At 43.3% G+C, this 16,227-nt stretch overlaps 2 protein-coding genes across 2 annotated transcripts in view; both read left to right on the top strand.

Moving 5' to 3' along the window:
- Positions 1–5,299, top strand: part of LOC120024017 (mitogen-activated protein kinase kinase kinase 5-like) — a 33,221-nt gene extending 27,922 nt beyond the window's left edge. The window contains exons 21-27 of the mRNA XM_038968102.1: positions 168–359; positions 1,294–1,399; positions 1,695–1,938; positions 2,268–2,380; positions 2,589–2,701; positions 3,007–3,083; positions 3,202–5,299. Of these exons, the coding sequence (XP_038824030.1) occupies positions 168–359; positions 1,294–1,399; positions 1,695–1,938; positions 2,268–2,380; positions 2,589–2,701; positions 3,007–3,083; positions 3,202–3,262 (906 nt within the window). The 3' untranslated portion in view covers positions 3,263–5,299. The remainder of the gene's footprint in view (positions 1–167; positions 360–1,293; positions 1,400–1,694; positions 1,939–2,267; positions 2,381–2,588; positions 2,702–3,006; positions 3,084–3,201) is intronic.
- Positions 5,300–5,829: 530 nt separating this feature from the next.
- LOC120024018 (low-density lipoprotein receptor-related protein 11-like) lies at positions 5,830–15,809 on the top strand. The gene is made up of 7 exons (XM_038968103.1): positions 5,830–6,421; positions 6,692–6,849; positions 11,023–11,164; positions 13,816–14,061; positions 14,690–14,863; positions 15,138–15,275; positions 15,655–15,809. Exons 1-7 carry the CDS (start codon positions 5,830–5,832, stop codon positions 15,807–15,809), a joined length of 1,605 nt encoding a protein of 534 aa, XP_038824031.1.
- Positions 15,810–16,227: the final 418 nt, after the last annotated feature.

The raw sequence follows: 16,227 nt of genomic DNA on the forward strand, positions 1-16,227 counted from the left end.
CCCTGGTATGTCACGCGGCATGACAATGACCATAGGAGTTGGCAAGACAGCACAAACAGATCTGGGACCATGCTAGATGAGGGGCTTTCTCAGGGTAAAACAAACCCCTTATCTTCACCCTCCTCTCATCACCCCTCTCTCCATCCTTCTCTCCCCTGTCTGTGCAGGGTTCTGAGACATCGGACACTAAGTTGAGACATCAGCATATCTCCACCCTGGTGGTCAGTCTGGGGGACTTTGTGCGCATGGCGGACAGGAAGATCATAGCCAACACCCTCTCCCAGCTCAAACTGGAGCTAGACTTTGACAGCACGGCCATTAGCCAACTACAAGTGGTGCTATTTGGGTTCCAGGATGCAGTAAGTGCCCTTTCTTCACCTATTAGTAGGTCTCTCTATAAGCATTACATGGCCTATGATAATTAAAATATCCCATTGTCTATTTGTCCACTGTGAATGGGTTGGAATTTAAATTGTCCTTGTATAGACCAAAGGCTCTGGAGACATTTAGGTATGATTCAAGGAGGTTTCGTAAACTGTTCACAGCTGAATTATGTCACCATGCTGCCATTGTTTAAACAAACAGTTCAGACAATTGACTGTGAAACACTTTTGACCTTTAGGAAATGTGTCAGCTTAAAGCACATAATTTAAAGAGGTTGATTCTGTCCTCTGCCTCACAAATACAATTATGCAAATGAAATGACACTAGCCTGTAGCTAGTGTAGCCTGTGGGAGGCAGAGGTTGTAGCTGCCTCAGTCAATACTGAGCTCTGATTCCCCCTAGTGGATACATATGAAACCAGCTCTGGTCTATAGGGTACATTGTCTGCGAAAGACTACTATCAATTCCACAACACAAACTTGTTTTTCACACTTGGATTTTCCAGAATGTATGGCTTTTTATAAATGGCTGTCTCTCTTTTTTTCTGAGAAATGCTGTTTCCATAGACTCATTATATAGGGGGATATCTCAGACATCTGCAACCACCACACGCAATGTAAAGAGACACCCGCTGGAGTCAAGCCTGTTTTCCTTTCCATGAATGTGTGGATACTGGTAGATGTGGATGCATACATGTCCGTAGTACATGTGTAGCTGTTTATTAATGGTGTATGTGTGTGTGTGTGTGTGTGTGTGTGTGTGTGTGTGTGTGTGTGTGTGTGAGTGTGTGTGTGTGTGTGTGTGTGTGTGTGTGGTGTGTGTGTGGTGTGGTGTGGTGTGGTGTGGTGTGGTGTGGTGTGGTGTGGTGTGGTGTGGTGTGGTCTGTCTGTCTGTCTAATGCGTCGCCAGGTAAACAAAGTACTACGAAACCACAACATCAAGCCCCACTGGATGTTCGCCCTGGACAATATCATCCGTAAAGCGGTGCAGACTGCCATCACCATCCTGGTGCCAGGTAATAGCTGTGCCTCCAGCCGCAGAGTTTTAAATGACATTTTATGCACCCTAGGGCCCAGGACACTGATTGCCAGCTAAACATAAGAGTATGACTTTGAACAGAGCCCCAATCTAATCATAACATAGATGTGTAACCTTGGATACAGAAATGCACTAGATACTATGTATATGGGGCATTTAACAAGAATATGTGTCTACCAGTCAGATGTCATTATAACAATTGCATTTAAAGATTATTGTAGTTATAGAGTGATCTTTATTGCTGTAAAGATGTATCACGTGTCCTTGCCCAGAGCTAATGCCCCACTTCAGCCTGGCGTCGGAGGATGACCCGGCCGACCAGGATAACGTTGACGATGACGTGGAGCCTGAGGATAACTCCGCCCATCAGTGCAGAGCCCCCCCCAACACTGCCCATGACAACACGGTCGCCACCTCCGGTGTGAGCACGCTCAGTTCCACCGTCTCACACAGATCCCATAATGCCCAGTGCTCCGTCACCATGGAACTAGGCAGGATGAAGCTGGAAACCAAAAAGTGGGTCATCGTGCTGTCGTAACAATGATAATGACTGTCAGACACAAAACCAGAGATTTATTCCAACAAGTCATGAACAACCTTTGCTACTAACTCCACATCTGTGACCGATCAGTAGTAGATATTGCCTGTAGCTTCACATTGTTTCCTCACCAATGTAAATGATGTTATGTAGAAGGGCCCCAACACAGGGGCCTAAACGCCTAAACACAAATATGTTTATTTTCATCATGGCGCCTGCAGGAGCCGTGTTTAGTAGTATTGTGTTTCCTCATTGAATGACCCTGTGTCTCCCCCTCCCCTCCTCTCTCCCTGCTGTGTCGCCCCAGGCTGATGGAGCAGTTGCTGGCGAGGGAGAGAGAGTACCAGGCTGTCCTCCAGCATGTCCTGGATGAGAGGGAACAGGAGATCAAACTACTGAGGATCCGCTCAGAACCCATCGGTGAGCACATCCCAACATACACTAGTACACACCTTTATCTGAGAGCACAAGAGCATTAAAAAGACTGTTTTTTAAATGCCTAATGGAAATATTTGTACAACACAAACATCAGGAAACAGACAATGCATATGATTTGATATGTTTACTATGATTGGTTATATGGTGAATATATGGTAGATGTTAATAGTTGTACTTATGTGTGTGACAGACATGCCTACATCATCTGTGAGCCAGAAGAGCCGGTCCACTGTGAGCCATGGGGACCCAGAGCTGATCAAGTGGCTGAGACTCCATGGGGCTGACGATGACTCCATGGACAGGGTAGGTCCTGAGGAAGCCCCGCCCCCGGCCACGTCTGTTTTAAATGGGTACATTATGTGAACAAACTCACGTCCATGTGATCCTATCCCCCTATACTAAAGTAAACAGAGTGCATTGTTGTAAAGCTGTTAAAACTAATGGCCTGGGTGTACGTGGAGGCTATTCATTGATTGTTAGTATGCTTTATGCATACTGTATGTGTAAAACCTTTATAACAGATACACAGTTGAGCACCATCTACTGGCCGAGCTTAATCTCTTTCAGGTACCAATGATTTTACCCATGATCCATCTTCCATTTTGTAGATTTTGACCGAGGATTACACTTTAGATGACCTTCTCCAGTATGTGATGAGAGATGACCTGAAGAGTTTGGGGTTAAGGTATACAACATACAGTATTCTCTCCTACACTGTCAAATACCCAGCCATGTCAAATACCTGATTGAAATACTGTAATATCTCAAGTCCGTCTTCATCTTTCTCTTGTTTTCCTCCTCAGAGGCGGGATGCTGTGTAAGCTATGGAAGGCCATGACAGACTACAGACAGAAACCAGTGTGAGGAGCCCTCGTGTGGAGTTAGTTTCCTCCACAGTACAGGACCTTTACCACAAGCACAACAACAACAACTCAGTATTCTCCTCAACACTCACCACTGCACTTTAATCTCAGTATTTATCAGACCAAGACTCAGTCCTGATGGGGGACAGTTCCAGTGTAGTTTATCATGTATTGAGTATTGACACATGAGTTGTTTTTTGGAAATTACTATTTTCAAATGGGGTTAAGTGCCACTGGTTTTATAATGTTCAACAGTTATGACACCTGCGCCAAGATTTACAGGGCAAACAGTGAAACATATCTGAGAATTTAACCTTTAAATGTTATTTGGTTGTAGAATTATCTCCTTACTATCATGTGTTTACTATCATGAGATTGACCATTTTCTAAAACAAGCCTGAGAGACAAAATACAACGTTAACTGATGTGTTTGAGCTGCTGTACATTATCTTGATAAACAGCATTGTTATTGCTAGTGGCTTCGTATCACTATTTTATTTAAATGTGTTTTATGGATATGCCCTGCTCTCATTGCCATCACTGCATGCCTGCCCTTTTGTACTTGTTTGTTTAACTGGCATTGAAGGCTTTGAAACATCATAACTCTTGACTTCATTTGTTCAAGTAATTTTTTTACGTCATTTACATATGTTAGGTATATTTTGTGTTATTTTTGGGGTAAATTATGTAAATATATAGCACATTTTATTGACAGTAAATTACTATTTTCAGTGACACAATTTACAAATGGCTAGATGTCCTATCAAATATGTAAAGCAAATTTGTGTTGGGGGGTTCACAGCAAAGCTGGTGCTGTTATAAGCCTTCTCACTTAAACCCTCATATCTGCCGCCCAGTTTGACCTAGAGACTTTAAACTTTGTAAGTAGGCGTCTTTCCTCATGCTGAACAAATCTGCCTCAAGGACCCATAAGGTGCGTCAGGATAGATTTTCCTCCATCCTTGAAACTTATTCACATGAACCATAGGACCAAATTACACCAAAATTATTTTTTGTTGAAATGTGTCCGTTTTGTTTCATATTCATGATAGATTGATGACATTATTTGTGCAAAAACATATTATTGTGTAAACAAAAATGTGTCTTGAAAACTTAACTGTGAAATAAAGGGTAAACTGAAATAATGCTTCGGGACTATTATGGCCCTTACATTTCTACAACTGAACACAAATAATGTATCATGGTTTTAAAATGTTAACAGGTCTAGTAGCCAAATAATATTAAATACATATTCAGTTCTTCTTAATCCTGCAGATATATCTCTATCATAGGGAGATGCATAAAACCAAAACTGACTGAATGTGAAACATCATCCGTGACATCAATGCTAAGGGATTGGTAAAAAGATGGCTGAGTTATTGATAAATCAGGAAATCTGATTTTACGTGTCCATTTAAACAACTGTAGATCCACTCCACAGTGGCCTATCAACTTGAAACTTGTCATCACTATCATGGACATCCCTAACATGAACCACACTGGATTTGGTATTGATATTTCAAAAAACAAGGAAACTATTAACAACTCATTCTTTGCATATGTAATGCTAATGCTCAAAATCATCTTCCCCTCATGAACCATATGTCAGATTAACTCCAGATGTTGTATTTAGACTCATGGTTGCACATAAAGGATAGATAGTTCCTACATCACAGAGTGCTTGCTTTATTACCCAACCGATCTTGTCCTTTTTGTCATCCTGTGAACCCTATCCATTGCTGCTCGCAGCCATATTTTATTGATTTTATTGATACTGGCAATGGAACAAAATGATGATGTAGGAGGACCCAATTAATATTTTACTCTGTAAAATGTATGGAGTTTTATTTAGCCTGCTTTCATTTGTAGCCTATATATTATCTTTAAAAATACAAATGCTTTAAATCAAATGTATATGTTTGAATGAAAATCGTAACTGAAAACCCATTTTCATATTGTTATACCACCAACCTGTTCTTTTTTTATTTAAAATATTTCTGTCAGAAATACACGTTTTGTACGAAGGTTTCCGTTTGTTTCATATTCATGATAGATTTATTACTTTATTTGTGCAATAACATATTGTTGTGTAACACAATGTGAAATAAAGTGTCAGCTGAAATAATGAACTGAATACAAATAATGTGCTATGATTTCAAAATATTCACAGGTCTAATAGCCAAATAATATTGAGTAAATATAATTTTTATTACTCTTGCAGACATATCTCTATCATAGGAAGTTGCATAAAACCAAAACTGACAGGTGTGCAGAGATTGACCACCGTGACGTCAATTCTTTCTTTTGGCCTCCAATCGCTGTGGATGTCCTGCGCTACAGATGTTGTGCGCTCCCTGCGCAGCGTTATCACGATACCGACAAAAGGCCTTTAGCACCGCATTTTTTTTTTAAGAAGCAAAGGTGCTCACCTGGGACTCGAGATTATTGGATAGGAAACAATATGATGCTTTTTTTTTTGCGTTATATGTTTCTTGTGTTGAAATAAGGGCCTCTCCTCATCCGTCGGGAAAATAGCTGAGAGGGATGCCATTTAACTGTGTAAACATAATGGCTTTGGCTCAGCATCATCGACTCATTACGTGTATGCTGCTGTTCTGTATAGGGACTAGCATTCAAACCCGGTTCTCTCAAACAGACTTGAAATCTAAAATATCTGGGGTGGAGGAGCTCTTAGAGGAATTCCGCAAGCAGCTCCAACAGGACCAGACGTATACCAGGGAGGAGGAAGAGGTGGTTGACGTCTGTCTGGCTGATTTCAACGCCGTAGAGGAGCACATAATCCGAGCGACTGCCTCCATTGAGCAGGGAGCCATCTTCCTCTCGGCTCCTGACCGGGTGTACAGTTGGAAAGACTGTCTCCATGCCTGCTGTGCAGACCCTCACTGCACGGTGGCGGTGGTCCAGGAGGACCTGAGACAATCGGACGACAGCCTCAGCTGCTATTTGTTCAGCTGCACCTATAGAAATAAAAACGTTTGTTCATTCGCAGCACAGGCAGGGTTTAGCACCTACAGTCGGGCTCACAATACAACAGGACACATCATCTCCTCCAGTGGCAATGAAGATGTGAACAAATTGGTCAATTTGATTAGGAGACCTGAGGAAAACCCTAGAGTTGATGATGACACTCAAATGCCAGGTGAGGTTCTGTCTGCTGTTAATTATATTGAATATAAATCACAGGTTTTCAATAAGATACAATATACATGCAAGTGTATTGCTTATGACAAAACATTCATAATACATAACTGGTTGCTGGTAATTCTGTTCTCACAACCACTAGCAATTATCAGACTGGTGTTTGGCTTGGGTTAATAATTAGCTATTGCCCCCTGCTTCTAAAATTAGATTTAATCTGAGTGAGTCCAGGTGTGTTTGACAAGGTTAGTTCTGACTGGGCTGTTTTCAGACATGGACGAGCCGCCCCGCAGTGATGCCGGCCAGGATGTAGTTATCCAGCTGCCCACTGACTGTGCGGTACTGGACGGCCGGGACAGTGTGGACGACCATGGGGTCACCCGCTATGAATGGGCCCTGGTGAAGGGTGACCCAGCCATCAACATGAAGGTAAACACTAACACTGAAGAGTGCACTGAAAACAATGAAGCAGGTGTCATTGGTTAAAAATGTGGGGCAGGTAGCCTAGCAATTTAAAGAGGCTATCCAGCAGCCGGAGCGTGGCCCGGGTCTGCCCGAAAAAATTGGTGGCAAGTGAGCTGGCAACTGGAGGGTTGCTGGTATCAAATCCTAGATGCAATTGCCTGCCGGTGTGCCCTTGAGCAAGGCACTTAACCCCCCACAACAGCAGCTCCACGGGCGCCCAGTGTCGCAACCTCCACTCTAACCGGTATGCCGGTATGTATGTGTGTCCTGTCTGAAGATGGATGACGAGGAGGAGACCTGGCTGACGATTGTGGCACATTTTGTGAGCATGGAGATGCCAGAGATAGCCAGACTAGTAAATTGGGCTAACAAACAGAAGTTAGGTTTTGTAGAAATGCCATCAGTGCATGTTCTGCAAACAATACAGTGGATGAAGGCGCGGCATGAGCGTGGTGAACAGATAGACGTGATTATGGATAGCGAGGAAGAAGGAGAAGAGCTGAGTGGAGGGAAGATGTGTGTTGAGGAAGAATGGTGCCAAGTACTACAAACCGTACTCTGCTGTCTCTGATGGCTCCGTAATTGAACCTGACGAAATGAGGATGAATATCTGCGGTGGCAGGTGTGGTGAAGACCTCCGAGTCCGGGACTCGTCTCGATGGTCATGCAAAGGATGATTCTGGCCCAGTAGGAGCGAGATTTTGTGGGAAAGTTGATCCCTGCCTTTTGGCTGACCCATATGTAGTCTCAGACTGGGTCGAAAATAAATAGGCTACTGTTAAATCGGTGAAGGTAGCTTGAAGTAGACTTGTGATGATGTTCTGTGTTTCTTCCACCTAGAGGGAGCGGGCGCTTCGTGTCACACGCCTCGTGACAAGACCTGTGACTTGCTTTGCTCTCCGGAGCAGGGCGCCTTTGAACGGAGTGGTTACTGGGGTGGCGTTAAGTGTTTAGGTGGAGTTACTGAAATGTGTCTGTGTCTGTGATGCCCGCCGTTTGGTGCGACGCAGACCCGGTGGCGAGCGTGGTGAAACTGAGAAGACACTGTCTGTCCTTTTGAGTTTTGAAGCAGAGCCTTTACCTGAGAAAGTCGTGTTAGTATATGTCAGTTATCCATTGATAGCATTTATGCCGAACCCACTAATGTATTTCAGATGCCAAGCTTATGGTCATGTTGCAGTAGTGTGTAGGAGGGCGATTCCGAGATGTAAGAAGTATGCAATGGAAGGGCATGGAACAAAGGAATATGTAGTAACGGTGGAAAAAACAGTGTGTGCCAATGTTGCTGGGGATCAGAAATGCCTGATGCGAGAGAGACAAGTTGAGGTTGCCAGCGTCAGAATAGAACAAAAGGTGTCGTATACTGAGGCAGTGAAGAGAGTAGAGGATGATGGGCCAAGGGTGAGTAGTAGGCCTAGGCCAATACAGAGTGGTATGGCTTCTTAGCATTCATTGCCATGGTTATCAACTGTACTGCAGAAATGGAACGTAAATCACAGAGAATAGATGATGTGGTGGCAGCTGCAAAGACTTGGGTGTACAAGTTTTTACTGCAGAAGTTACAAGGTGTGTTGAACGAAAGTAGTGGAATGGGGTGGTTTTTATTTGTTTGTTTTTTTACTAAATAGTGATATATAGGTGTAGGGTTTGTTGGTGCAATTTCTTCCCTTCCTTTTTATTTTTGTATCACAAAATGTAACGGGATCGACCACACACTCCCGCTCAGTAGATGGCGACATGTACAAACAAATGTGCCAAAGCCATGATACCAAAGAAGAAAAAGAAGAAGTACGTGTACTTCTGAGGGCTTGGGATAAAGCAGAAGTCACATTTCGGTTGGACCTTGTGTACAATTGACCAATAAAGTGATCTTCATCTTAAAAGACGGGAAAACATAGTTTAGAAGAAAAACGTTCTCCTCAGAGTTGTAATCTTGAACGTCATAATGTTGCACTGTAGGTAGCTCTGACATGGTAGGTCTGAGAATCACGGCTGTTTCTTTGTTATAAAGTGGGCCATACACTTGAGGTATAGAGTATGGATGCTGTGTGCAATAGAAAACCGGTGTAGGCTAGGCTATAAAACAGGTCTAATTTAGAGCACACACAGTTAGCAACTAACCTGATGTGTTTAGTTAGTCATGTGTAGTTAGTCAACATGGATGTTTGCATGGTGCAGCCAGAGATCCATAATACACTGCTGCATATATGCAGATAAGAGGTTATTATATATATATATTTTTTATTTTATTTCACCTTTATTTAACCAGGTAGGCAAATTGAGAACACGTTCTCATTTACAATTGCGACCTGGCCAAGATAAAGCAAAGCAGTTCGACACATACAACAACACATAGTTACACATGGAGTAAAACAAACATACAGTCAATAATACAGTGAAAAATAAGTCTATATACAATGTGAGCAAGTGAGGTGAGATAAGGGAGGTGAAGGCAAACAAAATATATATATAAATAAATAAAAATATTAAAAAAGGCCATGGTGGCGAAGTAAATACAATATAGCAAGTAAAAAACACTGGAATGGTTGGTTTGCAGTGGAAGAAAGTGCAAAGTAGAGATAGAAATAATGGGGTGCAAAGGAGCAAAATAAATAAATACAGTAGGTAAAGAGGTAGTTGTTTGGGCTAAATTATAGATGGGCTATGTACAGGTGCAGTAATCTATGAGCTGCTCTGACAGCTGGTGCTTAAAGCTAGTGAGGGAGATAAGTGTTTCCAGTTTCAGAGATTTTTGTAGTTCGTTCCAGTCATTGGCAGCAGAGAACTGGAAGGAGAGGCGGCCAAAGGAAGAATTGGTTTTGGGGGTGACCAGAGAGATATACCTGCTGGAGCACGTGCTACAGGTAGGTGCTGCTATGGTGACCAGCGAGCTGAGATAAGGGGGGACTTTACCTAGCAGGGTTTTGTAGATGACCTGGAGCCAGTGGGTTTGGCGACGAGTATGAAGCGAGGGCCAGCCAACGAGAGTGTACAGGTCGCAGTGGTGGGTAGTATATGGGGCTTTGGTGACAAAACGGATGGCACTGTGATAGACTGCATCCAATTTATTGAGTAGGGTTTTGGAGGCTATTTTGTAAATGACATCACCGAAGTCGAGGATTGGTAGGATGGTCAGTTTTACAAGGGTATGTTTGGCAGCATGAGTGAAGGATGCTTTGTTGCGGAATAGGAAGCCAATTCTAGATTTAACTTTGGATTGGAGATGTTTGATGTGAGTCTGGAAGGAGAGTTTACAGTCTAACCAGACACCTAGGTATTTGTAGTTGTCCACATATTCTAAGTCAGAGCCGTCCAGAGTAGTGATGTTGGACAGGCGGGCAGGTGCAGGCAGTGATCGGTTGAAGAGCATGCATTTAGTTTTACTTGTATTTAAGAGCAATTGAAGGCCACGGAAGGAGAGTTGTATGGCATTGAAGCTCGTCTGGAGGGTTGTTAACACAGTGTCAAAAGAAGGGCCAGAAGTATACAGATAGTGTCGTCTGCGTAGAGGTGGATCAGAGACTCACCAGCAGCAAGAGCGACATCATTGATGTATACAGAGAAGAGAGTCGGTCCAAGAATTGAACCCTGTGGCACCCCCATGGAGACTGCCAGAGGTCCGGACAACAGACCCTCCGATTTGACACACTGAACTCGATCAGAGAAGTAGTTGGTGAACCAGGCGAGGCAATCATTAGAGAAACCAAGGCTGTCGAGTCTGCCGATGAGGATGTGGTGATTGACAGAGTCAAAAGCCTTGGCCAGGTCAATGAATACGGCTGCACAGTATTGTTTCCTATCGATGGCGGTTAAGATATCGTTTATGACCTTGAGCGTGGCTGAGGTGCACCCATGACCAGCTCTGAAACCAGATTGCATAGCGGAGAAGGTATGGTGGGATTCGAAATGGTCGGTATCCCAACCTGACCCAGGGACAAGAGCCCTATTGTGGGCTGAGAAGTGATGTGAGTTTTTAGTTATTGTGGAAAACTCGTAATAAACATGACTCTCTTAACAAACTTGGCTCCGATAAATGCTTTGTGTCATTATGACATGGCGTCCATGAAACCAGCCCATTGTTTCCAGTAGACTGTGTCTTTGCTTTCTGTCTAAAATGTTATCCCTTTACCTCTGTAGGTGACCCAGCCAGGGTTACTGAAAATCAGTAGTCTACAGGAGGGTTCCTTTACCTTCCAGATGACTGTCACAGACACCGTGGGACAGAAGAGCTCAGACAATGTCACTGTGACAGTGCTGGCTCCAGAACACCAAGCTGAAGGTGACAAACACTTCAATCTTCTCTCTCACTGAAAGTTATTACCAGCCAGATGTGCTTCCTCATGTTCATCTATCATTCATTAGTGGATCTCGCCTCATTTCTGTCTAACATCAATAGCAATGTTTTGTTGTTGTGGTAAAATTGATTTGTGCTTTTCTGTGATCCTGTTGCCTGTAATGAGTACAAATGCATTACAGACAATGAACTTTGCACTGCAATTAAATCCTTGCCTCCATGGATTGAATCCATTGGATAATGAAAGCGAGCCTGCTATTTAGTGCTCAAACGAATTGAGCAGTGCTCCCCTAGTCAAATGTCTGGCTGCCTGATATGGCCATTCATATGAGCAGGCAGGGAATAATTGTAATCTATTCAGTGCATTGAGGGGCCATGGATGAGATATGCACATATGAATGAGATAAGGAACTCAGTCTGGCGTTCAACTTACTCATGAAAGTTGTAATAGTAGAATGCACAAGGTGCAATTTCGAAATTGGGTAGTGCATCATCAGTTTTCTTCTTGTCAGTCATTGCAGACCTTAGAGACCTATTTAAACTTGTCAGAAATGTCCATATCAACTAGCCCATGTCAGCTAACGTTTTTCAGCTAGGTTTTTTAGCCCATTTTTTTGTCATGTTTGAGTCACTGAAATATCACATGAACACACACAAGACATGACAAAATGTGTAGAATTGCAGGAAATGAGCTTTAAAACTTGTCTGGAGCTGTAGATCACTGTCACACAGCCTATATAAGATGTGTCTAAACCTATAAGCCATGAATATCCTCAAAGACAGATATTACAGTAACGTAATGGGTACAATGTACTATTGTTATCCATTTTTTTCTGTGTTATCCCAAATTCCAACAAACATAAGATGGGTGACCTATTGAATACACAGAACAGCACTTTAACAAAGCAACCATAGGAAGGCTTTCAAGTATACCTGGGGACTGTCATACCATGACGGGAAGCAGAATTGTCCAGACCGCTCGGACGAGGATTTCTGCCAGAGCTGTGAGTCACTCAGTCTGTCTTCCTCACACTGATAGCCACAGGGAGGCAGGAGCTCCTGGAAGTGGTTGACTTCGGGAAGGTTAACCCTGGGAATTGGCCGATATGGATAGGGCTAAATTGAAATGTTTCTTACAGAATAAATATGAAAAGCATATGCATAACCATGGTAGCAATTGAAAGGGAACAGTTTGGAGATAATGGTGAAAATGATTAGACCAAAGGTGAGGACACAACAGTTCACATGACACAAGTGTGCATTTTACATTTACTGTACTTTTTCCCCACATTTGTTGATAATGAAATCTTCTGGATACATTCAGTAAGATGATAAGACCTCTCCTGGAAAATGTGGGGTAGGTGCAACATAAGAACAAAAAATGACAAGGGTTTGAGTGAGAGGACTAACTGGTGTCTCCATGTGGCCTCTCCACATTGTGCACAGTTCCTAAGCAATTTCAATGCATTTTATGACTCAAAGAAGAGTTTTCAACTATAAGGTACTTTTTTTGAGCTCTCCTAGCTGTGCAGTTGAGGAACTAGAGCAAGCACACTTGTAGTTGTTTTGTTTGGAACACAACCCTGCATCCTCCTCTATCACATGATTGTTTACGCAATTCCCAAAAACGTTCCATTATAAATTCTCATCTGGGTCAGGTGGGCATGATTTTAAAGCTTGTTCTATTGTCAACATGACTAGCTAAGTTATTCAAAACAATCTTATTGTGTTAGGCTTTCACAGGGCAATTCAGAGAAACAGATCATCATTTTGGTGCACATAGAAAGGACTCATGAGTGCATTCAGGTGTGTGCGCTGTGGCAAATCGTCTTCACAATAAACAAACAGGCTCATTCTGTTCAGAACAACCCAGTATAACGACATGTCATCTTGTAACTGTACATCAAACCTAGTGATCATAAACGTTGACACTGTATATGACATGACTTTTATGATTTGGTGATGTGAAGTACACATTTGGATTCAAGGATGTCTGGCTTGCTTGTATGACATCAAAGCGGTATTTATTATAATCCTCAACATCTCATCTTTCAAAATACATAGAGTCATCTTAATTTACAGCATTTCCCTCAGACCAAAAAAAAGTTGCCCTACTACCGGGAGGGATGGGGATAACTTGTCGCGAGCGGTGTTCAAGTTCAGAACATCTGTTACTCAAAACCCACACAGCAACTGTCAGTAAAAACCCATGTTACCGTACAGCCACTGCGTTCCAATTTAAGCGCTTATTAGTGCCCAAATCTGCCATTTTCAACCCGTATATATGGATACCAGTGTAAAGGGCTACATAAATGAAACGTTGATCATATTGTAATATAATAATACAAATAATAATAAAATAGAGGGCTGTAGGTTTCCTGTCTGGACTTGCGTGTACTAGGTTGGATTGTAGTTTTCAACTTGATCGTACTAAGATGGAGTGTGGTTTTAGACTTGATCGTACTACGATGGAGTGTAGTTTGAGACTTAAGTGTACTAGGATGGATTTGTATGGATGCTGTGCAGTCTGGAATATCAGAGCAAGGAGGGCTGCAGTAAATTAATGATGAGCAGGTGAATGTGTGTTAATACTGGGTCTGAGAGCCCAAGATGACCCTACCCTGTCCTCTCTATAGTTGATGGGAACAGGAAGTCAGTGACCCACCCTGCAGGTCTACCCAGCCCACACAGGCCTGGGGCCCAGCCAGAGGAGACTGAGGACCACTCCATGGCCCAGGGTGGACCCAGGAAGACCATGGAGGAGGCCAGACCAACTCCACCACAAGCCCCACAGACTCCACAGTCTGGTGACTGGAGCAAGGCAGTGCCCCGAGTCCTACCACAGCCAAGTCACAGTGAACAGGAGAGCCCTGTCCGTCAAGGTACTCTCATTGTGTAGCTATTATCTAGCTAGCTATTGTGTAGTTACTACCTAGCTAGCTATAACCCAGTAGGCAATTTCATGCACATCAAAACACCATATATAGATTTAAACACAAACCTGTAATGGTTAACATCAACTACAGCTGTGAAGGAATTAAATCCATTTGGCATGTCTGCACATCATTCTGGTTGGCCAGTTTTGTCTGTGCTAGCAGAGAGCGGAAGGCCTTTGTGTGATAGTAAGTGCAGAGAGATGCAGATTCTCCCCTGCAGGCAGCCATTGAGCCTCCCCCCACCACCAAACACACAAAGCTGATCTGGAAACTTTGGAGCAAGGCAGAATGCAAGCCACAGGGACACTGTGAGACATGAAGGGCTGGGACAGGAGTGAGCCTGACGGGTCCTTCATTCCCATGTACCCCCTGAGCGCTGGAGCAAAGCACTCCTCTGTCCTCTGCCATCTGATCCCTGGGTTAGGCTAGCCTGAGACAGACGAGGCAAGGTACTTCCCATGTTACTTTATCACAGACTTTTCAGAGACCACCTGACCAAATCTCTCCCTCCCTCTTGCTCTCTCTATGTTCCACCAGACCAAATCTCTCCCTCTCTCTGTTCTCTCTGTCCCAGCAGAGCCCTGTGCAGCGCCCCCTGCTGTGGGGCCATGTAAAGGCATCTTCCCACGCTGGTTCTATGACCCTGTGGCTGAAGAGTGCAAGCACTTCATCTACGGAGGCTGCAAGGGCAACCATAACAACTTCCTGCAGGTGGCAGACTGCGTCAATGAATGTATAAAAAAAACAGGTGGGATTTTGCTAGTAGAGTACATTTTTGAAGAATTATCTGGATTCTGATGTGCATCATCATTACATATTGTATGAGGTGTATAAAATGTAGGAATAGGATAATGCAAACGAATAATGGAAACAAAATTATTCAGGTCCCGCTAACAAACAAACAACATTGGCACCTCCCCCCACCACCAAACACACAGAGACAGGTACATTTAATTATCTTGTGATAATTACTCCTGAACATGATCATTCATGAGCTTAATACAATCTCTCACCTGTTTCAGTCTTACCCAGTACATTTCCTGCAGAGGCTCCTAAAGTGACCATGAAGTGGCCAGAGATCAAACCACTACCAGAGCGTGACATGTTCCCAATATCCAAACCACATTCAGTAATGGGAGGACACCCAGGGCCTGAGTCAGGTCTGTTCAGCACCTGCTGCTTATCTGTTGATCTTTATTACAAAGGCTGTTTTGAATTCAAATAACATTTTACCTACACACTGAAGAAGGCTGTAAAACCGAAATGTCTGTATGCTATCCCTAAATAATTAAAACATTGAATAATGAAGGAACTTTTATGCAACATCTTCTTGAGTCCGAACCCATTACATCCCTTTGTTTGTCTGAATTGGCGGGTTTTACGCACCAGCCAAGCTCTGGGAGAGCGCCATGGTTCTCTTCTGATCTGTTCTTCATCCTTATCAATGTATTATAACTCTGTAATATTATACATGCAGAAATACAGATAGTATTTGACAGTGCCTGTGACTTGCCTTTCTCTCTCTCTTCTCCCATGCAGGTGCTATACTGCCATTGGCTCTAGGCCTGATCATCACAGCTTTGCTGCTGCTCATGATTGGCTGTCGCCTGCGGTTGGTCCGGCACAAGCTGAAGAAGGCCCGCCCCCTCACCACTGAGGAGTCTGATTACCTCATCAACGGCATGTACCTGTAGCAGCACAGACAGGGATGAATGCTCCACAGAACTAGAATGAGAGGTTCCAAGTCCCTTCAATTCATTCTATTTATATGGGAAGCACCCTCCGCACAGAATCCCCTCAGGCAGAAACCCCAACACTGTCAGTCAACTGTTGGTCAGGTGGAGTCTTCATGATTACCGAACAAACTTTCTACATCACGATTGTGTACAACTTCTTCAGGTGTACTTGATTTAGATAACTCGACGTGCGAGGTAGGCGGAGATCACTCTTTGGAATGGTCCCATTGGAATAGTCCCAAAAGTGCTAACTCTACCCACACAGCACTCCAGGGTCACAGGTGAGCTAAATCAAACAGCTTTTAACAGGAAATAAATGTTTTTGCCACTTTTGTACACTCACTTGGTGTACAAACTGATGCTTGTCTGCACTTAG

This window comes from Salvelinus namaycush, chromosome 29 (assembly GCF_016432855.1).
Source record: "Salvelinus namaycush isolate Seneca chromosome 29, SaNama_1.0, whole genome shotgun sequence".
Taxonomy (NCBI): Eukaryota; Metazoa; Chordata; class Actinopteri; order Salmoniformes; family Salmonidae; genus Salvelinus; species Salvelinus namaycush.